At 47.9% G+C, this 24,564-nt stretch overlaps 1 protein-coding gene across 1 annotated transcript in view; it reads right to left on the bottom strand.

The window, feature by feature from the left end:
- The window catches only part of WWC3 (WWC family member 3), a gene marked incomplete at both ends in the record, with an annotated part of 131,803 nt that overhangs the window by 76,241 nt on the left and 30,998 nt on the right, over nucleotides 1-24,564 (bottom strand). Inside the window, one exon of the mRNA XM_080719174.1 lies at nucleotides 3,887-3,996. Coding sequence (XP_080575300.1) covers nucleotides 3,887-3,996 — 110 coding nt within the window. The remainder of the gene's footprint in view (nucleotides 1-3,886; nucleotides 3,997-24,564) is intronic.

Below are 24,564 nucleotides of genomic sequence, written 5' to 3'. Positions count from 1 at the left end.
CGGGGGGTATAGCTCGGAGGTCGAATGCCCCTGGGTTCCATCCCCAGACCCACAAAAAATAAATAAATAAATAAATAAAGACTAAAAATAGGGCTGGGGTGGCGCTCACAGGTAGAATGTCCCTGGGTTCCATTCCCAGGACCGCAAAAAACAAACAAAAAAAACAGAAAGGAATGAGGCACTGACACGTGAGCCAATGCAGGGGAGCCCAAAGCACTGTGCAAAGTGAAAGAAGCCAGACACAGCACTCCACACGGTGCAGGACCCCATACAGATGAAACGTCGACAACACGCGAGTCCATGGGGACAGAAGGCAGAGACGGTTACCACAGGCGGGGGACAGGAGAATGAGGACTGGCTGCTTGATGAGGACGGGCGCCCTCTGGGGCTGAGGCCAGTGTCCTAGAACTCACGGAGGTGGAGGCTGCACAGCCTTGTGAGTGCGCCGGATGCTAGGCAACTGTTCCCTTCCAAATGGTTCGTTTTGTGGCCTGTGAAGTTCACCTCAACATGGTCAAAGGACTGCGGGCGTGGTAGCACACACTTGTGATCCCAGCATTGGGAGGCTGAGACTGGAGGATCAAGGTTCAAGGACAGCCTCAGCTACTAATTAGTGAGGTCCTTTGCAAATCAGTGAGACCCTGTTTCAAAATAAAGAATAAAAAATAGGGCTGGGAGGGGAGCTCAGAGGTAGAATGCCCCTGGGTTCCATCCCTAGTACCGAAAAAAAAAAAAGTTTGGAAAGGTAAATTTTGTGCTATGCTTGTTTACACACACACTAGCTAAATGTTCGAAGGTGAATTCTCTCTTGGAAACAACCTACCACTTACTTTCCTCCCCACACCCCCTATTTGACCCTTCCACACCAACCATCCCAGGCTCTTAGAAAGCCTCTCTGGGCCTTGAAAGCTCACAAGGGGAAAAGAAAAGCAAATAAATAAATCAATAAATCAGAGGGGGCCCCAGCCCCAGAGCTGAGAGTCAGTGGGCCTGGGGTGGGGCAGGGTCAGGACTCCTGTAACTGCCCGGATGTTCCGGGTGTTTATTCAGCTGTGTGACCCACTGTGCTCGGCTGACCAGCATTGTTCAGTGTTTCAGTGCCCGGAGAGTCTTGGGAACCTCAGTGCTATCAACCTAGAGCCCCTCTGGTCCCTCATCCCACCATCAACCTCCACCGTTTATGTTAACATTTGATTAACATTTCTCCTCTGGTCCCATGGTGCCTCACATGCCCTCATGTGCCCTCACTCCTCAGATTCCGGCTTCAAAGACTTTTAAAGCTATGCAGTCAAAAGTTGGGCTCCTTAGCCAGGCATGCTGGCGCACACTTGTAATCCCAGCATTCAAGAGGCTGAGAAAGGAGGATCGTGGTTCGTGGCCAGCCTCAGCTACTGAGGCCCTTTGCAACTCAGTGAAACCCTGTTTCAAAATAAATAATAATGGCCCGGCATGATGGCACACACTTGTAATCCCAGCATTCGGGAGGCTGAGACCGGAGGATCACGGTTTGTGGACAGTCTCAACTACTTAGTGAGGCCCTCCGCAATTTAGTGAGACCCTGTTTTTCAAAATAAAGAATGAAAAATAGGGCAGGGTTATAGCTCAGAGGCCGAATACCCTTGGGTTCCATCCCCAGACCTGCAATAAATAAACAAACAAACAAACAAACAAACAATTTAAAAAATAGGGCTGGGAGTGTAGCTAAGAGGTAGAATGCCCCTGAGTTCTATCACTAGTACCGCAAAAAAAAAAAAAAAAAAAAGTTGGGCTCCTTGAAGGTCTCTAGGGAAGCAGGTGGTGTCACCCCAGGACTGCCGCCTTCACCCACTGCCCCTCACTCCTATGCTGGGTCATCCATTATTGTCCTTTGGGCTGGGAAAAAAGCATTGGTCTGCTGGGTGCAGTGGTGCATGCCTGTAATCCTAGTACTTGGGAGGCTGAGATAGGAGGATCACAGGTCCAAGGCCAACATGCATAATTCTGTCAAGACTCTGTTTCAAACTAAAATAAAATAGGGCTGGGAGTAGAGCTCAGAGATAGAGCGCCCCAGAGTTCAATCTTTAGTACCACACAAGAAAGTCCTTGGTGACCATTTGCTTTTCGGCTTCATGGCCACTCTCAGAGCGCCAGAGCCTTGCAGGCCTGGGTCTCACTCTCCTGTGCATTCAGGGCCTGAACGGAGCGGGCAGCACAAGGTATCCATAAATGCTTGATGTGACTGGGTGAGCGAACCGGCAAGAAACAGCAGCGGCTAACAAGGGGGCACTGGGTGCTGGGTTTCCAGGGGAGACGGGCAAGAACAGGTCCCGGGCCGCGGCGGCAGGCAGGCAGGCTTTCCTGGAAGGTGGCGTAAGGCAGGTGTCTGCGCCAGTCAGTAAGCATCCACAGCACCTGGCCTGGGGAGGGATGAGGCTGGTGGTGTAACCACAGTGCCCAGGCCCGTGGCGCACAGAGAGAGGGTCTTGTGTGACAGGACCCGCCAGTCGGGCCATCAGCTGGGAGGGCGAGCCCAGACAGCCATATTAGCCATAACATACACAGCACCAGGGCTGGCCAGCGGAGGGCCACTGGGAGAGCTGTCTCTGGCTGTGGCCACTTAGCTTCTCTTCTGCCTGGGACTTCACCCCATCCGGCAGGTAGCAGATCCATCAAAAAGCCCTCCTGCCACTTGGAGACTTTGGATAGCTGCCTGGAAGGCCAGCAAGGCTGGGACTGTACTCACCCCATCCCCAGTCACCACTGGCCAATCTCAGATAACAGTCGTAACTGCGAGGCCCAGCGCCAGCCAGTGGAACCCCAGCACCCCAACATCTGACACAGGAAGACTCCCAGCCTGAAAGGAACCAGCCTGACCACACCAACCTGGGCCAGTCACGCTGAGGGCAAGTGAGGCGCCATGGGACCAGAGGGGAGAGAACTTCCAAGTCACTCGGGTGCGGGGCATCAGCAGCTCCAGCCCCGCACTTCATACGCTGAAAGAAGGAAGGCCAGGCCAGCCAGTAAGTGAAGACAGCACCAGAAGCTAAGGGAAGAGTGAGTGAGATATGGAGCCCTAACTGGGATCTGTTCAGGGAAGGCAGATGACGAAGTCAAGGGCGGGCAGGGAGCTAGAAAGAGACAGAACCTCGGAACCCAGGCTTCTCAGCCTTGGCCCAGTCCACACCAGACGACGTCAGCGCGTTCTCTGTTGGGGGGCTGTCGCACACTGTAGGATATTTGCAGCAGCCCTGGTCTCCACGCTGCCCAGTGTCCCCGGAGGACAAAATCCCCCCAGGTTGGAAAGCACTGCTCCACACAGTCCTGCAGGAGACTCGGCCAGATCAAAGGCCTGTCCGTCTTCACATTTTCTCCTCTCCTCCTCCTCCTCCTCCTCCTCCTCCTCCTCCCCTCCTCCTCCTCTTCTTCTTCTTCTTCTTCTTCCTCTTCCTCTCTCTCTCTCTCTCACACACACACAAACACACACACACACACACACACACACACACACAGATCAAAAAGGGCTGAGGTGTTAAAGCAACCACTGGCGCGCTGACTGTTCCAAGAACTTTACGTTCTATTTTGCAATAAACAACCTTTTCATCATGAGAGGTAATTCTGCTTCCAGACTGCCTGGGAAATTCATCCCTTACATTAACTATTAATGCGCATTCATTTTTATTACAGGCAGCCTGCGTTACAAGTAGCGTGCATTACACCGATGCCATTGAGTCCTCTACAGGACACAGCACTCGGCTAGTGAGAAGTTCATGTCACATGTACAAGCCCCGTTCAGTGTGGCATTGGACAGCAATGGTTGCTTCACTTTACAAAACAAGGTTTAGCATTTCTGAGATTCAACCTGAAAACTCATTAGCATGCAATGAGGCAAATGTAGCATCCTACTTACTATTTATGTGGTCCATATAATAAATTCCAATTTGTTTATCATATACGGTCTCCCATCCTAAAGGAAGTTCGTCCCCAACACAATCGGCAAAGGTCAATGGCTTTGTTATCCTGAAAAACAAAATGATAAAAACAGATTTGAAAGTCATGTCAGTTTTGTATAACTTTGCTGAGTCTAGAATTAGGTTGAAATACAAAAGTATACGTTATCCTGTTGGGTTGCTTTGGCTGCAACTCTTCGGAAAATTAATTCACCAGATTTGCCTAAATAACAATCAATTGCTATACTTGTATGCTCTCAATTAAAAGCATTATTATCTCAAAAGTGCACTTGAAATGCCAGCGAAAACAGATATTGACAGTTACCAACAAAACAGGTCAAACAAGCATCTTCTTCCACACGGTCTGTTTAATGAGCTGATGCCAATGGAATGTAGCTCTTCCAGAACAGGAGAGCACCTCTGCTCTGTTCTCACCCCCTGGGGAATGCTCTCCCTTACAACTTGCAGTCTCCTTACAGTACACAGGAATAGCCCTGAAATCCAGGCAAAACCCACTTGGAGTATTTTCCTCCACCAGTGGCCTTAAATTAACGAATCAAACATCAAGCACTGCGCAAATGCAAAAGCCAAACAAGGTAACAGTACAATGGGATGCCTCCTGAGTGCCTCCTGCCTGGAGAACACAATGGGAATCCGCAGCTTCAAAGGCTCCTTCTTTGTTTTGCGAGAGAAAAACAGCCACCGCACAATGTCCGCACGTCTCTCGCCAAGGAAGTGTGATTGAGGAAACCTGGTCTTGACAGCGATAAAGTCCAGGGTTTTCTGTGGCTTTCTTTAAGCACAGCCTCCCCTCCCCCACCGCCTTGATGGCGCTGATTGACAAGCCGGTTTTAGGGCAGCAGCTGTTGTAGCAAACAGGACACACCTATAATTGTCTGAGTCTGGGCAGCTATCTCTTTGGTCGGCCCCATAAATGCACTGACTGGTATGCATGGGAATCCGATAACCTCAATTTCACAAGCTCATCCCTCCCACTTCTGTCCAGGTTCCTGGCCCCAGGAAAGTGAAGCGTCACCGCGGCTGCCAGGCCCCATGAGACCGGTATGAATTTTGAACATGTGATTTCCCCAAACTGGTTGGATGACAAGGCTATCTCTCCCAGCAGCACTGAGAAATTGATAAAAACCTATCAGAACAACACTGATTTTAATCTTAATTTAAATGCATGGTTTTAAGGAGTTTGAGTCGATCGAAGAGCAGAAATATCCTGAAGGTAAAACAGGCCGCAGACATCCCCCCCAAACATGACCTGCTCAAAAAAACTGCAGCTCGAGATGAGCCACTGGCGCTCTGTCCCTGCCTGGCACACTGGCATCCGCAGCAGTATTCCTTGGCCAGCTGCACTGCTCCGACGCTGCTGTGGCTCCAGGTCGAGCGGGTAGTGGCAGGGGGTTGCGCTCTATTCAAGTCCCGGATGGGACCAAACCCCGGCAAAACCAATCCTACCGTAATACACGCTGAGTCCTGAGCATATCCCGCCTAATAATATCCGTGAATATGCCTGACGAAAAACGCCCAAGTGCAGGTGCATCCTAAGCGGATTTACACAGATGATCTCATTTAATCAACAAACAGGTGAGAAGCCCATCCTGGTGGCACTGCTGAGCCTAATCCACTTGTTTACCATTCAGAACTGTTATAAAATTATGGTAAGTTCCCATCTTTCCATTTCCTCAAAAATCCTGCCCCAATCATTATAATAACCGCGCATACTTTTTGCTCCAAAAATAAACCAGGCGATACTTATGCCATGTTGGTGAGTTCTCCAGGCCTTGGCTTTCCACTTCCTTTCTGAACAAAACATGGAGTTTCTAGGATCAAGGCACACCGGGGAGGAGTCACATCTCTTGCAGTCCAGACGATGCCAAGAGCAAGGTCTCCGCAGAGAGAGGGCCGTGTTCTCCAGGCTGGGCTTGGGAGTTCACAGGGCCCACCTCTAGTGGCAGTGGACCACTGGCTTGGGGGAAACCAGCAACCACATGCAGGGGCACCCAACCATGGAGAGTTCAAGCCTCCTGCCAACAGCCAGCCCCAACCGGCCTGCCATGCAGGGTGCCAACTCGGATGTGGACTCGCCAGCCCTTGCCCAGCCTTCAGGTGACTGTCACGGTCCCTTGTCCCAATTGCCATCCCCTCACCTGCATGGAGACACTGATGCCCAAGGACCTTCCTCAGGTCCAGCGTTGGACTTGCAGTACTTTTAGCACCTTGGGCTAGTGCTAAAAATCCTCCCTGAGCCAAGCTTGTACAAAGCTTCTGGCTCTTTCTGTTTCAACTCCCTACCACATCCCCCTCCACACACCCACATTCTCTTCCAGGTAGATGGGTGCACTCATCTGCCCCCCAAAACACTAGACCTATTCCAGTCTGGGCATCTTGTCTTCAGACATTCCTGGACCTGTGGATGGGTTTCCCACTCCCCTGCCATGCCTGATTCCCACCTGCCACCAAGGTCAGCTCAACACCGCACAGCTCATCCGCAAGGACCACCTGACTCCCAAGCCCTTCATACATCGGAGCCACTTCCGTTTCCACGTCACCACTTCCGGTCACGTGTATAACATCCATGCAGATCCTCCACATAAATGAAGGTTAGCCTCCTATTTAGTCTCTTCACTCAACCAGATCCCAGCAGTGATCTAAGAAGAGAAGGAGGCTTGTGAAACACAAGTCAACCCAAAGGATATCTGCTTCATGTCCAAGAGAGTCCTTCCTGTCCTCACCGAGAACACAGCCATGGGGTCCTACCACATCCCAGACAATTGGCCTTTACATTGAAACCCCCAAACTTTACACTGACACCCCCAAACTGATCTTTAATGCCAAATTCATGCTTCCAAGGTATTTCCCAGGGGACCCGGGATCCAGTCCTTTACACGGGAAAAGGCTCAGTCTGGAGAGCTCCGGCATCTTTAGGTCTGTCTGGCACCATCTAGGCATTTTTTTTTACATTTTACCTCATGGTTTTCAAACTGTAATCAGAAGCCAGGTGTTAACCAGGCATGGTGGCACACGCTTATAATCCCAGCGTTTGGAGGCTGAGACAGGAGGATCGCACAGGTTCAAAGCCGGCCTCAGATACTTAGTGAGGCTCTCAGCAACTCAGTGAGACCCTGTTTCCAAATAAAGTATAAAATAGGTCTGAGAGTATAGCCCGGAGGTAGAAAAGCCCCTGGGTTCCACCTCCAATACCACCAAAAAAAAAAAAAAAAAAAAAAAAGAAGAGGCTGGGTGTGGTAGCACATACTTGTAATCCCAGTATTTGGGAGCCTGAGACAGAAAGATCACAGATTCACCACCAGACTTAGCAATTAGTAAGACCCTTCCCAACTTAGTGAAACCTTGTTTCAAAGTAAAAAAAAAATAGGGCTGGGGGTGTAGTGCCGAGGTAGAATGCCCTTGGGTTCAATTCCTAGTGCCACCAAAACAAACAAACAAAAACTGCTATTGGTAGAAACACAGAACTATCTCACAGCAGAGGGAGCAGGCACCAGGAACCAAGAAGACTCATAGCGGCTTGGCTTACATCTGGTTGAATGTATTTTGTTTGTATTAGTTTAAAAGGAGCTGGGCACGGTAGCACACGCTTATATTCCTAGCATTTGAGAGGCTGAGACAGGAGGATCGCAGTTCGTAGCCAGCCTCAGCTATTTAGTGAGGCCCTTTGCAAGTCCGTGAGATCCCGTTTCAAAATAAAGAATAAAAAATAGGGCTGGGAGTGTAGCTTGGAGGTAGAATGCCCCTGAGTTCCATCCCCAGTACCGCCAAAAAAATTGTATTGGTTTAAAAGGATAAAAAATATAACCGCTAATGCTAGCAGAGGACGGTAGGAACATCATGCCATTAAGAGAGAAGTGGAGAGGCTAAAACCTTAAGTAACATCTGGACTAAGCTGAACCCAAAAAGAAGAGAACAAATTTAATGGAACTGGACAAAGTTAGAAATGCCTCAAGATTATGTGAGTATTATAAGGCAGAATTAGAGAGGTTTACTTTCCCCCAGTTCTCTAGCATAGCCTTCCTTCCAATGGCCCACAGTGCACTGAGGCCTTTCAGTTCCTCACGGTTAGTTACATAGTTTACAAAAGCAGGGGAATTATAATATTGTAACTTCTTTTTCTTATAATAAAATAGAAAAGGCTGAGACAGGAGGACCACAGGTTTGAGGCCAGCCTCGGCAACTTAATAAGATCCTTGTTTAAAATAAAAAATGAAAAGGGCTAGGGGTGAGGCACAGAATAGTACGGGGTGGGGGGGGGGAATTGCATGTAGAGACAGGAACAAGAAACACAAGGACTGGAATCACCAAAGCTGAGTCCATTTGGTAGAAGGCAAAAGACCCAGATGTCTCAACCTATCTGGGACCCTCCTCTACTACAGCCCCATCCAACAATTCATACAAACACTACCATGAATTAATTCATGCCTAATTGTAAGGCCTCAAGTTTTCTTTGCATCTGCCAAAGATAGGGGACTTCTAATCCTGTGATTAAACTGTCCCTAGGATGAACACTTTCTATATTTGTAAATATAATTGATTTTCATTATATTTGCTCTGACTAATTCAAATGCTAAACATGGGATTTTTTAAATGGGCCAACTAAAATGAAAAAGCACTTTATTCTAAGCTCTGTTTCTCTGCTCCATTTCGCTGTTCTCCATTTCTCCCAACTGTAGTGGGGCTCCCCACATAGACATTTCCTCCTGCCCTTTGCACAGAGGTCAAACCCCCCCCCGAGTTGTATGCTTGGCCCCACTCCCATCCATCTCCCTGAGCTCAGGCCGATCGCTATGTAAGCACTGCTGGTTTGAAACAGAGGTAAGTGGGTTCACTCCCAAAGGGAGGCTGTCGGAGAGCCCCGTGGTGAAGCATTCTGGAAAACGCCGGTCCAAAAGATCACCCGGTTGGGCAATTTCTCATTTCTGATCTTAGAAAACTTTTTAATGTATAGGAAAAAACAGGTAATACAATTTTAGCAAATAAATGAGCAAAATCAATTTCTCATCTTATAAAAGCACGCTTAAAGCTTTTAGCTTTGATGACCACTTTTTTCCTGAAAAAAGATTAAAGGGCTCCCTCGCTAACTACCTGTGGGGTATTGCTGGTGCCCATGGAGGACCATGGATGGGTAGAAAATACGAAATAAGAGAGATGTCTGAGAAGAGGGGGAGGAAGGGATCCAGGCTAGCACCTGCACACCAACATTTCCCACCACCGCCCCACGTCCCATCTTCCCCCATAGGAGTGCCAGCCCGGTTTCTTAAGTTCTCCTCTCCCCATAAATTTGTGCTAAATTCTCTAACCTCCAGCAGCCCAAAGTCATTATGCACACCTAGGGGGCATTTTGGTTTCCATTACAGAAAGTTCAAGAAATACACCTAAATAGGTGAGAAATGTCAATTCAAACCACCACCCAAAGACAACTAGTATTCCTATTTTTGGTGGGAGTTTTTTCTTCTTTTTCAAATGCTGTGTCGTGTGTGTGTGTGAGAGAGAGAGAGAGAGAGAGAGAGAGAGAGAGAGAGAGAGAGAGAGAGAGCCCTGTGCATGCTAAGCAAAGTACTCTACCACTGACCTAAACCCTTTTGAGACAGGGTCTCACTAAGTTACTCAGGCTGACTTTGAAGTCATAGTCTTCCTGCCTCAGCCTCCCAAGTAGCTGGGATTACAGGCATGTACCCCTGAACCCAGATCCGGCACATTGTTCTCTTTTTTCTAACATAGTTATGTCCATATGCAATTTTCTTTCGTATCTTTTCCTCTTGGTTTGTAACGTGTTTACTTGTTAATTCTTTCCTTGAGTCTAAAATTATTAGAATTAGTCTACACTACATAAGAATTCTGGGCCCCTTATCATAAATTATTTGTAAACATCATCTGGAATAGGTGAATAGTTCAAGCTCCTTGAAAACAATGACTCCATCTATACTTATATTCCCCTTTTGGTCTGTGCTTTGACCTGATCCAGGCTAGGGTATAACATAGATACTAAATAATGTTTGCTAAATAACTTGCATATGTACACATCATTTACTCGAGAGATTAATGTACTTTACCTAAGCACTCTCCTACTATTGACATCTACATTATTTCCGTATTTTTGCAACTACAAATAGCCACGAGAGCCATCTGCTTTAGAAAACAGTTTGGCGGTTTCATAAGCAGTTTAGTACAGAGTTATTAGCACTCAGCACTGCAGTTTCTCTCCTGGATGTGTACACGAGAGAAATAAAACCGTCTGTCCACAAAAACTATACATATATGAATGTTCATAGCTGCGTTATTCATAATAGCCAAAGGATGGAAACAACCCACAGCCATCAATTAAAAGACAGATAAATAAAACACATGTCTTTTAGCACTTTCACATCACTTCCTATGCTCTGGAATGCTGTGTTATGTGCTGGAAACCACAGTTTGTTTACCAGCTCCTGTAGTCCACTATTTAGCATGTCCCTATTGTCTGCTCTTCATTGTAAAGAATGGCTATGTGCTTACCGCCCCTCCCACTCCCACCAGCAAAGGAAGACCACCCTGTGGGGAGCGTTTAAATGCATTTACCGAAGCGCCCCAAGTCCGTCCATGTGGCCTAAACATATCACCATCTGGGAACAAGCAGGTAGAACACACAGTGTAAGATAAAGAGCAGCGCTGGAACACGGGGAGACGGAATGACAAGGTAAACACGAACTGAGAAGCAAGCACCATGCTTTCTTTGTCCTTGACCACCAGCCAGAGATCTTGCCATTGCAGATTCTCCCCTTAACAAATCACGTCTCTTGGCCTCAGCAGAGCAAACAAATCATTCTTAAAAGAGTGGGGCAATAAGACGAGAGAATGGTGGATGGCACAGATGCTGACTTCTGTTCATCTGTCATGTCCTACTGGGTTCCTTAAAGGTGGCAGTGGGCCACCTCTGGACCAGCTCAAAGAGAACTGTTTACTGCCAGGGACCCTTGGATGAATCACTCCATCTTTCTCTGAGTCTTGGTTTTCTAACCCTTACACAGGAGATAATCAGATGAGCCTCGTGGGGTCATGTGAGCTGGTTGAAGTCTCTTATCTGTGCCATGGAAACCAGCTCACATTCACTCCCCCTCCTGTGGCCTTCTCACTTCTCCAGTAGACTTGCTTTAGACTGGATTGGAATCTGTTTGCTGCTGTAACAAACTACCACTCAACTGGTGGCTCTGAAATCAACAAATGCATTCTCTTGTGTTTCTGGAGGTCAGGTATCTAAATGGGTCCACAGGCCTCGTTCTTCCTGGGGCTTCTAGGGGAGAATCTGATTCTTTGCCCTTTCCGGCTCCTCAAGGCCTCCTGCCGTCCCTGGCTTGTGGTTCCTTCCTTCCACTGTCATCAAAGGCAGCCATGACCAGCTGAGCCTTTCTCAGAATGTTCTGTCTCTCTGTTTCTCTCTTTTTTGCTTTTCTTTTCCCTTTCTAAGGACCTTTTAATGACATTAAGCCCACCCAAATAATCCGAGATAATCTCTCCATCACAAGATCCTGAACCAAATCCTAGCTACCAAGTCCCTTCTGCCACATAAGACAACACCTCCACAGGTTATAGGGATTAGGACGTGGACATCTTGGGGAGCCATCATTCTGCCAGCCCCGAGACAGCACCTGGGGAGACTGCAGGGCCCGAGAAGATGACCGGGCAGCAGGGCAGGTGGCAGGCCCATGCCGAGATGCCTGCATCCTCCTTCCTGGCCAGGCCTCGGGGAGCTGGACTGACACCAACTACGCCAAACAGCAGAAAAGCACAGGCGAGTAGCAGAAGGTGGGAGCAGAGAACAAAGTCCAAAGCCGGATTCTCTGGACCTCTTCTTTGTCGGAAGGCAGCCAGACAGCTCCCCTGGCACTTGTTCTATACTTCCCAGTCTTCTGGAACACGCTAATCTTTATATTTTCAATTCAGGCTTGTTTTGAACATGCTATCCAGAGAGGAGACTATTAATCTCAGTTTCAGTTCCAAAGCAATCCTGGCGAAATGATAATGACTTCCCTCCCTTTACTAAGATACCTGGCTCCCAGTGAGTTTCAGAGCCCGCCGGAACTTGGACGCTAGCCCATCTGTGGTTGCTTCGGTGGTAAATGTGACTGTGTGTTGCGCTAGTGGCTTCTCTGAGCCTTTGGTGGCATAATATTTACAGCCCAGAGCCAATGTTCTCACCACTCAGTAGTGAGCAGCCTTCAGAAGGTCCCTGGGGGTGTGGATCACCCCCAAAATGAAGTTGCACAGCTCTTTTAGAAAGATTCCTTGTCTGTCAAAGTTGTAAATAACAGTGAGTGTAACACAAACCTGCCCCATTGGTCCTGAAAAGCCATTCAAAATAATCATTAAATGTTTCCACCTCAAATGTTTATTTAGAATATACATAAAAATTGGCCAGGTGTGATGTTGCAAGCCTGTCATCCCAGTCCTTGGGAGGCTGAGACAGGATAGCAGGGTTGAGGCCAGCCTCAGCAGGCAACTTAGAAAGACCCTCAACAATTTAGTGAGTCCCTGTCTCAAAATAAAGAATAAAAAGGGCGGGAAGTGTAACTAAGTGGTAGAACACCCCTGGGTTCAGCCTCCAGTACCAAAAACAAACAAAAAAAGAAATTGAACTGATAAAAATTGAATTGATACTTGTTATCACATCCCTTTCTAGAATCTAGGGTGAAAGCAATCACACTCACGACTCGGTCTAAACACTGCAACTAATATTCAATGTATTCAAGAAACAGTCACAAAAAATAAGAAAACAGATGCTTTCCCTAATCTGTGAAAGTTAGGGAGAAATGGGTCATAGGAGGAATTCTAGATGAAAAAGGAAATCCTATAGAGGAGCAAACAAGACAACCTAAAGGAGGAGAAAGGAGGGGGAAGAGGAAAATCTCTAAAACACACAATGCACTTAAACATATCGAAGTCAACCACTAAGCCAAGCAAGGGAAGGACGGACAGGGAGGGACTGGGGTGGGGACTGGGTAGGGGTTAAATCGGTGATGTGTACATGTATGTCCACACAAGTTTTTTACCCCAATATGATGTATGAATATAATACACCAATAAAAATTTTAAAAAAAGAAACATCAGGGTCTCACTTAATGACAGAGCCTTAGAACCAAAGTGTTCCAAAATAATACTTGAAATTTCTTTGTGAAAATCCTGACTCTTCTTTTAAGTAAAAAGCACACGTTGTCACTTTCCTACTGTCTCCAACACAAACTCTCACGGTTCGTGGATACATTCCCAGACTAGTCTGAAGAGCAAATGGTTCCTCCATCTTCTGTTAAGGGGAAAAGATCTTTAGAGGTTTCATGAATGGCAGTAAATTCATAAGACAAACGAACACAGAGAACTGGAGCCAGGTAAAGCTATTGCCCAAGAATCACAAAGTGCATTTGCAGAAAAGCCCCCAGTCTCCACAAAAAAGAAAGGCTGTTCCCAAGACCTATCTCGCTGCTTCCGGAGCAACAAATTGTAGCGATCTTCTTCTTCTTTTGTTGTTGTTGTTGTTGTTGGTACTGGGGTTCCTGGAAACCCTTCTACCTCCGGGCTACACTCCCAGACCTATTTTTATACCTTCTTATTTGGAAACAGGGTCTCTTTAGCCAGCCAGGCTGGCTTCGAACCTGCATGATCCTTCTGTCTCCGCCTCCCAAGAGCGGGGATGACAAGCGTGCGCCACCACGCCCGGCTTGTAGCGCTCTTCTTTAACACGCAACCAAATATAGCTTACTCTGAGTTTTGTAAGTTACAACATCCTTCCCAGAAGCACAGCTTCACACAGAGGTGCATGTGTCCTTCTGAACCTCCACCTGCAAAGCCACATGCCGATACGGCCCACTGGAGGGAGCCTGGAGGTCAGCATCACTGATAGCACGACAGTGGTATCACTCAGACCACAAAACCCCAGTGAGAGGTGTGCCACACACATCCTTCAGTAGACAAGGAGAAGCCAAGTCCCGTGGCACACACCTGTAATCCCAGTGCTTGGGAGGCTGAGACAGGAGGATCGCAGGTTCAAAGCCAGCCTCAGCAACCTAGTGAGATCCTGATTCCAAATAAAAAATAAAATCAAGCCAGGCATGGTGGCGCAGCATTCGGGAGGCTGAGACTGGAGGATGGCAGTTGGCGGACAGCCTCAGCTACTTAGTGAGGTCCTCTGCAACTCAGTGAAACCCTGTTTCAAAATAAAGAATAAAAAATAGGGCAGGAGGTATAGCTCGGAGGTTGAATACTCCTGGGTTCCATCCCCAGACCCACAATAAATAAATAAATAATATAATAAAATCAGGCTGGGAGTGTAGCTTAGGTAGAGTGCATCTGGGTTTAGACACCAGGACAAAAAATAAAGGAAGAAATACCCAATAAGTGGCATATCTCCAGCCAGGCATGGTGGTGCAAACTTGTAATCCCAGCATTTGGGAGGCAGAGACTGGAGGATCAAGGTTTGCGGCCAGCCTCAGCTACTTAGTGAGGCCCTGTTGCAAAATAAAGAATAAACAATAGGGCTGGGGGTGGAGCTCGGAGGTAGAATGCCCCTGGGTTCCATCCCCAGTAACACACAAAAAACATGGCGCATCTCCATGAACTGAGCCAATATTGAAAGGCTGCCTCCTGTAAATCAGCATTTGTTTCCCAAACTGATGGAGCAGTGACAGTCCTGTGTGCCTCCCTGCAGTCAGATGGGCCATGTGACTGGGCTCTAGCCAATGAGTATGGGCTGCAGTAACGTACCCCACCTTAGGCTTGCTGCCTAAGCATCAAGCACGATTCCCCTGCGCTTGCTCTCGCTCTCTCTCGCTCTCTCATGCCTAGACAAAAGCAGAAGACCCAGTTGAGGGTATCAAAGCCTCTAAAGGTGGGTGAGCACCCCCTACTCTGTATTGGAGGAAAGGGGAAAGAAGGCCAAGTGCCCCGATTTCTATTAGAGTTCTTGCTCCTGTCATCCTGCTTTGACATGGCCATCTATCTCCTCCATTAGTCTATAAGTTCCTTGAAAGAAAAGACACTGGTCCTCTGGTTCACCTTTCTACGCCAGAGACCCCAGCACTACTGGCCTTCATTGAAGAATTTGATACATTAATGAGGCCATTTTCAGAAAATGATATCATGGAAAAACCAGAATGGAGCCAATGAACAGTCAAGAAAAAATTGTTTGGGGAGAAAATGAAGAAATGGGCCTTTTGAATTTGAGATCAAGAGCTAGCTCATAAGAAGTACAGGATTGGGGAGGCAAGAGTTAGATCTCATTTGGGCCGCTCTTCTTTTTCTTGCGGTACTGGGGGTGGAACCCAAGGGCATTCTACCTCCAAGCTACACCCCCAGGCCCATTTTTTTATTCTTTATTTTGAAACAGGGTCTCACTAAGTTGCGGAGAGTCTCACTAAGTAGCTAAGGTGGTGACAAACTCATGACCCTCCTATTTCAGCCTCTCAAGTACTGGGATTACAAGCACGTGCTACTACGCTCAACCTGGGCTTGCTTGAGTGTGTGCGTGCACACACACGCATTCTCTCTCTCTCTCTCTCTCTCTCTCTCTCTCTCTCTCTCTCTCTCTCTCTCTCTCTTCTTTTAGACTGATCTATGCTTGGAAGAAAGAGCAGCAGTTAATCAGGCTGCCAGAGTTGGGTGAAGTCTTGGTGGAGACCACCTCTATTTCTGTTGACTGTCCGCCGTCTGAGCCAGCTCCTGATGTACCTATCCTTGTCTGAAGGCTGCTCTGTCCGCCGGAAGGGACATGTCCAGGGAAGCCGAAGAGCAAAGATGCTCTGTCTTTCAGCAAAGAATAAACTGTCCAGGGCCAATCAGTCAAGGAGGCATTTAAGACCAGCACGCTTCCCAGGCTCAGCTCTCACCGCGACCTGCTCCAACCGGTTCTCAAACGTGTCCAGACACTGGTCCAGTGGAATCCAGAGCGCCTGGGCAAGGCCACCAACTGGCGACTGAATACATGCAAGGACCCTCAGCATACAGTCTACTGGATCCAGGCGGAGATGGCAACAACTTTCTAAACTTAAAAGGAGAAGTGTGAACTGAGGCAACTATACTTTAAGCCTTAGTAACACAGATGAGCCTGGGCGAATGACTCGGTCTCCTTGTGCCTCGCTTTTATTGTCCTTACCGTGGAGGGGTAGGGTAGAAAGGCAGAGGCAGATATCAAGGCTGCTGGAACCTATCATACACTCCATCAATGTCTATTTTCCTTCCGTGTTATTTGTCCCCTCTAAAAATTAGAATGTCATTATTATTCTGATTTAGCGGCATAATACTGTAGGAGCAGAGCATGGTTTAAAAACAAGCCAACCTTAGGCCAAGATGCCCCTGGGTTCCATCCCCAGTAACACACAAAAAACATGGCGCATCTCCATCAACTGAGCCAATATTGAAAGGCTGCAAATATTGAAAGGCTACCCCGCAAAGGAAACCACACCCAGAGGGGACCAGATCCATCGTCTGGGCACACCATCCAGCAGTGGTGAGAAAGGAATCTCTCTCTCTCTCTCTCTCTCTCTCTCTCTCTCTCTCTCTCTCTCTGTGTGTGTGAGAGAGAGAGAGAGAGAGAGAGAGAGAGAGAGAGAGAGAGAGAGGCTGGGGAATGAATCAAGGGGCATTCTGCCACTGAGCTACACCCCAGCCTTTTTATTATTTTTTTATTTCAAACAGGGCCTCACTAAGTTACTGAAGCTGGCCTTGAACCTGCAATTCTCCCATCTCAGCCTCCCAAGTACTGGGATCACAAGCGTGTGCCACCACGCCCAGCTGAGAAAAGGAGTTTCTCAGCAAGTTCATCACGTGCACACTCCTGAAATGACATGAAAACACTTTGTTCATCTATGCACGTAAGCTCACACAAGTTCCAGTGATATAAATTAAGGCAAACTAAAGACACACTTCAGCCCAGTCAGTAAACGGAGTTCCTGAAGGCAGTGCTGTCCAATGGAGGCACAATGAGAAAAACATACTTAATTCAAAAAGTTCTTACAAGAGTAAAAAGGAATCGGTGGAATTAATTTTTAAACATTTCGGTTAACCCAACATATTGAAAATACTATCAATGAAAAACATAGTGACTATAGAAATTATAACTGTGATGTCCTACATTCTTTTTCTTTCCAAATAAAAGTCTGAAATCTGACATGTGTTCTCTAATAAGGTAGAGCCCTTCTAATTTCAGGCTTGCCAAGATTCAAGTGCTCAGCGGCACTTGTTGGAGCTGCTCTACCATCTCATCCAAGTTCTACACTCATTTGACTCTAGGATCTCAGCAAAATCGACCCGGTTGAGGCTGAGCCCCGAGAGGCTGTCCTCCACAAGCCCGCAGCGGGAACTGTGAAAGAAGCAAGTGTCTGAGACGACAAAACCTCATGCAAGGAATCTGCTTCAATTCGAAGGAAGGTCTCACTCAGTTGCTGCGGCTGTCCGTAAACCTGTCATCCTCCTGTTGCAGTCCCCCAAGTATTGGGGTTACACTGAGCCTGGGCTGGCAGGGAACTCTTGGCTTCCCCCTAGCCCCTTGTCCACCTGCTTCCCCAGCAAACCACAGGAATCGCTGCCCCCAGCATGGACTGGGTTCTTTCTGGGCCATGTTTCCCTCCTGCCCTGTGCCTGTTCACACCCTAATGCTTCATCTAAGATGTGGTCCAGCCCATCCCAGGAGGAAGCAAGTCACCCTTTCTCTGGCCAGCTTCAGCTCTTGTTAACTTCTGTGACATTCATTAAAACTGGAAGCAGGAGCCATGCGTGGTGGCGCACGCTTGAAATCCCAATACTTGGGAGGCTGAGACAGGAGCGTCACAGGTTCGCAACCAGCCTCAGCTACTTAGTGAAGCCCTTCACAAATTAGTAAGACCCTGTTTCAAAATAAAGAATAAAAAATAGGACTGGGGGTGTAGCTCGGAGGTAGAATGCCCCTGGATTCCATCCCTGGTAACACACACACACACACACAAAAAAAAAAAAAAAAAAAAAAAAAAAAACCTGGAAGCAGAATGTGGTTATTCATCCCTCTCCCCTAGTACTGGTGCCTCCAGGCCAACAGCTGAGTGTCCTCTAAGTCTTACCCCAGTGCCCATGGAGCCCCAGGGCATGCCTTGCAGGTGTGCCATTGCATAAACCGGATGAGTCAGACTTGACCAGCGCTGAATAGCCACCCAGATATATGCCGTCTGTGGCAGCTCCAGCACTGTTTTGTAGATGGCACTGGTGCCAAGGGAATCTACCCCCAAGCAGGTGTGCAGATCTGAGTTTTGAGAGACTGGACCCGAGGAAGAGTGCGCTGCGGCATGACAGATGCATGGCTTCCTCTTCAGGGAACGGGCACAACAGGTGCTCAGGATCTGCTTACCAGCGCCATGGGAAACGCGGGCTTGTCGAGTTAGGAATGGCATCCTGGATGCACAGAGCTAAGGGAAAGAAGCCAGCACAGGCTGGAAGGTCCTCACGAGGAAGACCCCAAATTGGCTCCGAGCCTGCACTCCCCGCTCCCTCACAAGCCCCCACGCCATCCCACGTACGTGCAGAGCAGCCCTCAGGATCCGACACCCCACTGCAGTTCGTTCAGCTGGTGGGGCAGAGAAGTGGTGGCACCCAGGAGAGTCTGACCCCCGAGAGACGCCTTTCCTAACAGGAACCAGAGGAGCTGAGTCAGCCGGCGGTCGGCAGACTCAGCGGAGGACGGCGGGAAGCAAGGGCCAGTTTCTAAAAGACTGCAGTGAGGGTCACACAGCTGGATAAACTGACTCAAATGCATCCAACTAGACACTACAATGAGAGCATTTTGTAGTGTCTCAATTACACTCCACTCCAACTGTTCTCGAGATGTACACACACACTGAGCTTCCGATTATTTCATTTGCAGTGGAAGAAACAATTTAAGGATTCCAACTTGTGTGAAAAACTTGGAAGAAAAAAAGCAAATCAGAGAAGGGGGATGCTACTGCTGGCTTCGCTATCAACCCACTCCCTTTGAGCTGTAACATCTGGTAATTCTGATCGATAAGTTCTAAGTCCTGGCTCATGGATGCCCCAGAATGTCTTCCAAATATCTAAACACACATTGAAACCTTCTCTACACTACTGACTCTCTGTATTCATTCCGCACCTTGCTCTGTAGCAGAACTCTCACGGTACAATCACAGCCCATTACTGAGCAGCAGAGTAAGAAGATTCACAGCGGGGTTTTATCTCAAGAAAGGCAGTGGCACATGCCTCTAATCCCAGCACTTGGGAAGGAGGATTGCAGGTTTGAAGACAGCTTCAGCCAGTTTTAATAGGGGATATAGCAGCCAGGCGTGCTGACACATGTCTGTAAGTCCAGGACTCGGGAGACTGGGACAAGAGAATCTCAGGTTCAAGACCAGTCTCAACAAGTAGTGAGACTCAGCAACCGACCCCTGTTTCAAAAAGAAAAAATAAAATAGGGCTGAGGGTATAGCTCAGAGGTAGCATGTCCCTGGGTTCAATCCCCATTACTCCCCCTACACACACACACACACACACACACACACACACAATATTGGAGCACCTGACACTTTATAATGGTGGCATGGTACATGCTATGTCATGAACTTGTGTTTGGGTTGTGTGTGATATAAAATAATCTTACTTTTGGTTACAGTCAGTGGTAGTTGGAAAGACAACACTCAGGATTCATGTATACAATTGTGTTTTGGTACCCATAGGTTTTCGGTTCTAGCACCCCTATAGATACCCAAATCCAGATGCTCGAGTCCCTTATATTAATTGGCACAATGTTTCCATATAAACTACATACATCCTCCTGCATACTTTAAGTCATCTCTACATCACTTGATGCAATATAAATGTCATGTAAGTAGCTGTTATGCTGTATCATTTAGAGAAATAAGGCAAGGAGGAAAATGTACCTGTACTGATTCAGTCCACATACAATTGGTTTTTTATTTTTTTTATTTTTTATTTTTTTGGTGGTACTGGGGTTCCTGGAAGCTCTTCTACCTCCGGGCTACACTCCCAGACCTATTTTTACATTTTTATTTGGAAACAGGGTCTCCTAAGCCAGCGCGCACGGCTGGCTTCGAACCTGCGCGATCCTGTCTCTGTCTCCCAAGCACAGGGATTACAAGCGCGTGCCACCATGCCCAGCTTTTTTATTATTTTTTATTGGTGCATTGTAGTCATCCATCTTAATGGAGTACAAGGTGGTAGAGGCATCCACGCACACATCACTCATCTACCCCTTGCCCAGTCCCCCCATTCCCTCTCCCCTCCCTCCTCGTGTTTGACATACAGACTGACTTTGATATGCTTGTGAATGTACATTAGGGAACTTGGTAGAATCTACAGATGCAGAACCCACAGACATGGAAAGTTGGTTCTTCAATGGCTGTATCTGGTCCAACAAGCATGAAAGCAGGCAAAACATAGGTCCAGTCACTGCTAGTTTTGGCAGACACAACTAACCCTGCGCAGCCGCATTTGCCAACCCCACAGCAAAGCCTAACACTGTGCTCGGCCAAACAGGAGTTGTTCACTTGTCAGGACAATTTAATAGGGGATTTAGCAGCCAGGCATGGTGTGACACTTATCTGTAATCCCAGTACTTGAGAGACTGAGACAGGAGTATCTCAGGTTCAAGACTAGCCTCAGCAAGTAGTGAGACTCAACAACCTTGCGAGAATGTGTTTCAAAATTTAAAAAAGGGTTGGGCATGGTGGCACATGCTTATAATCCCAGTACTTGGGAGGCTGAGACAGGAGGATCAGCGGTTTGAAGCCAGCCTCGGCCACTTAACGAGACCCTGTTTCCAAATGAGAAATAAACTGGGCTAGGGTTATAACTTGGAGGTAGAATACCTCTGGGTTCAGTCTCCAGTACCACAAAAAAAAGGAGAAAGGGGTATAGCTCGAAGGCAGAATGCCTCCGAGTTCAATCCCCAGTACCATAAAAAGGGGGAGTCTATCTTGGTGGCGGTGTGCTTGCTCAACACACACAAGGTCCTTTATGCCATCCCCAACCTACCAAGGAGACAGTTGCGCTTACGGACACACACCTAAGATGCGATGGGACCTGGTGAGGGTATCAAGGACTCAGAAGCCTGCACAGGGAACCAACCACCTCCCTGCGCTTCTGCCTGCAACATGGAGAAGGGATTTTCAGCAAAATTAGAGGGTTCCAAGAGTCCTGTGATGAACGGGCACCATACTCCGCTTTCAAGTCGTTGTTTTAGGTCCCTTACCCTCTAAACAAATTTCTTTTTCATTCTGTTTTGTTCTTGTGGTCCTGGGGATGGAACCCCGGCATATTCTACCTCGAGCTACACCCCTAACCTTTCCTTTTTTTTTTTTTTTGCGGGTCTGGGGATGGAACCCAGGGGCATTTGATCTCCAAGCTACACTCCCAGCCTTATTTTTATTCTTTATTTTGAAACAGGGTCTAAGTTGCGGAGGGTCTCACAAAGTAGTGGAGGGCCTCACTAAGTAGCTGAGGGTGTTCATGAACCACAATCCTCCAGTCTCAGCCTCCCAAATGCTGGGATTACAAGCATGCGTCAGCATGCCCAGCTCCTTTTCTATTTTTTATTTCAAAACAGGGTCTCACTAAGTTACCATATGCTGGCCTCGAACCCGTGATCCTCCTGTTTCAGCTTCCCAAATACTGGGATTATAAGCATGTACTACTGTCTCAGCTCTCTTGACAAATGTCCGGTGATGATTTCTCTGGTGAGGGTATAGTTTGTTAATTGTTAATACTGCCAAAATGCTAGGGGGAGTCTTAGGCAGCCCTTTCAAAATAAAATAAAATATCTTGGTGCTTAATTCCCTGCTGAACAGAAGACACAGGAAGAGGTATTTAAAAATTAAAGGGGTTGGCTTTTAAGGAAGGATTTGGGGGGAAAAGAAACAAATATTAACAATCGACGGAAAAAGTAAATTCACCCAAAATGGGAGAGGAAAAGCACACTGGCCAAGGAGAGGGAAGAGACCGGACAATAACATCCTTTAGGAATGGAATCACAAGGGAGGCGGCCCCGGAGGGCTCTGGCCAGCTGCAGACACCCAGCAGTGCAAGGCCACAGTCCTTGGGGTCTGTGACCGCAATGGAAACTTATCAACTGTTGCCGAGATCACTTCTCCCCTCTGTATTGGAGCCAATACAATCGGAAAGTCCTGCACCAGGCTTCCGGTAGTCAGAGAAAAAGGATCATATCGACTGCCTTTTTTGCATTAACTATCCCTCCTCCCCCCCAAAAAAAAACCCAACTCTGGAGCAGCCAGTAAAGCCATTTTCACTGGGGCATGGGAATCCCACTGTTTGTGGGTGCATCTTAGCATTCATCACCAACTGAGTCCATGAAAAAAAGCAGGGGTGGAGGGTGCCCGACATCTCTAACATACTAACTGCGCACCAGGAAAGGACACAGACAACAGTAAGCTCTTGAGGACAGCGGTTCTTTTTAGGTCCTGATCTCCTTGGGAATCTGAGACAAACCATCTCCTTCCTAGAAAAAACAGTGTCTACGTGTACACTTGAGATGCTGCTCGGGCTGGGAACTGGGATTTCAGGAATCCTCTTCCCAAAGCTCACCGCCCAGGGGCAGAGCCATGCTGGTAAACAAGCCCTACTGGATGTGGAAGGGCTGGTTTTAAAGGGCACCCCCACTGCCCCGACCCTGCCCGGGCGGGAGTGCCAGCAGTGGGGGAGGACACTCAGCCCTGATGAACCAGTCCCCTGTGCACTGCGGATCCGCCCTGGCCCCATCCAGGTGGGCCGAGGGCAGGCATCGGGGAAAGCTTAGGATGGCTGAGAGAGAAGGCAAGCTGGCCTCTGCAGGTGGCAGGGAGCCACTGAGGACCAGGAAGCAGGCGTGTCATGGTGGAGCTGCCTGGCGAAGGAGCCCTTGGGCTGCAGAGAAAGTGGACAGCGAAGAGGTGGGGTGTGTGGGCAGGAGACAGCCTGCCAGTGCAGCAGGGCACAAACTGCGGGCAGGAGTTAGTGCCGGGACGCAAACACCTGGTGAACACCATCCTGGAACACTCTGTGCTTGCTCTGTAAGCATGACGGCTCATTCCCATGACCCCAGTAGCTTTCTTTCTGGGTGACACCACAGACACACAGAGTGTGCTTTTACAGTGGATCTGCACTCGTGCATGTCTGCCAACACGTGCGTGCAGACGAAAGTCCGCCTTGACAGCATCCAAGCGGGCAGGAACATCGAGGAGGTCCGCCGCCCCATGCAGGGCCCGACACACTGCTGTGCCAACAAATCATGACTGCAGCGACCCAGGGGCCACTGGGCTGGACTCGGAGGATCCTTTTACAAAGGAAGTCGCTCCCAAAATAATGGGCACTGGTGCAAGGACTACTTTGCTCATTATCAAGTCATAAGAACTGTGAAAAAAAGGAGGAGGAGGAGGAGGAGGAGGAGGGGGAGGAGGAGGAGGAGGTGGAGGAGGAGGAAATCCTTAGTGTAGGACAGTACCCTGGACAACACCTGACTCAAAGCATCTAGATGCCAGATCCACTGACAGTCCCATGAAGTGGCTTGATAGCAAACTCCAAATTATCCTTTATTTTAATTAATTTGTTTGTTTACTTATTTATTTATTTATAGGTACTAGGGATTGAACCTAGGCATTCTACCTTCGAGGTACACATCAGTGCTTTTTATTTTTTTTTTTTTCCGGTACTAGGGTTGGAACCCAGAGACATTCTACCTCTGAGCTACATGCCCAGCCCTATTTTTTATTCTTTATTTTGAAACAGGGTCTCACTGAGTTGCAAAGTGCCTCACTAAGAAGCTGAGGCTGTCCAAGAACCATGATCCTCTGATCTCAACCTCCCAAATTCTGGGATTACAAGCGTTTGCCACCATGCCCAGCTATTTTTTTATTTTTAGGACAGGTTCTTGCTATATTGTGGAAGATGGCCTTGAAAACATGATCCCCTATCACAGCCTCCCAAGGTTACAGGCATGCATTACCACCCAAATTCTCCTTTAGAAATGGAAAAAAAACTCACAGGCCTGGTGGCACCTGCTTGTAATCCCAGTACCTGGGAGGCTGAGACAGGAGGATCTCAGATTGGAAGCCATCCTCAGCTTAGTGAGGCTCTGAGCAACTTAGCAAGACCCTGTTTTCAAATAAAAAATAAAATAGGGCTGGGGGTATAACCCAGAGGTGGAAGGCCCCTAGGTTCCATCCATAATACCAAAAAGTAAAAGAATAAAGAGAGAAAGGAAAGAAACTAAAATTTTCCCACCTGAAGAAGCTTGGTAAATCTTCCATATCATAACTACTATAAACTCTATGTGGAATCAAGCCAGTACATATCAGTATAAGGTTCTGTAACTCTGGCCAAAAATTTAAAAAATGAATTCTGGACTCTAAAGTATCTGGAAGGCCATGAACATTCACACCGAGCCACTCAAGTACCAGCTGTGAATTGCACGTGCAAGCCAAGGGAACCAGGCGAACTGAGTCGGGCCACCCGCAGCAGGCCACGTCCACCCAAGGTGAGCCGTGCGCCCTGGCTTCCTTAGCTCCCTCTGGGGACATGCTCCAGGCCCACTCGGAAGATGGCTCAGCATTGCCAGCAAAGGACACTGTCAGGTAAAGTGAACCTGCTGGCGTGCAGCACT

This window comes from Muscardinus avellanarius (assembly GCF_963383645.1).
Source record: "Muscardinus avellanarius genome assembly, chromosome: X".
In the NCBI taxonomy this organism is placed as follows: Eukaryota; Metazoa; Chordata; class Mammalia; order Rodentia; family Gliridae; genus Muscardinus; species Muscardinus avellanarius.
This window is presented reverse-complemented; position numbering and strand designations above follow the sequence as displayed.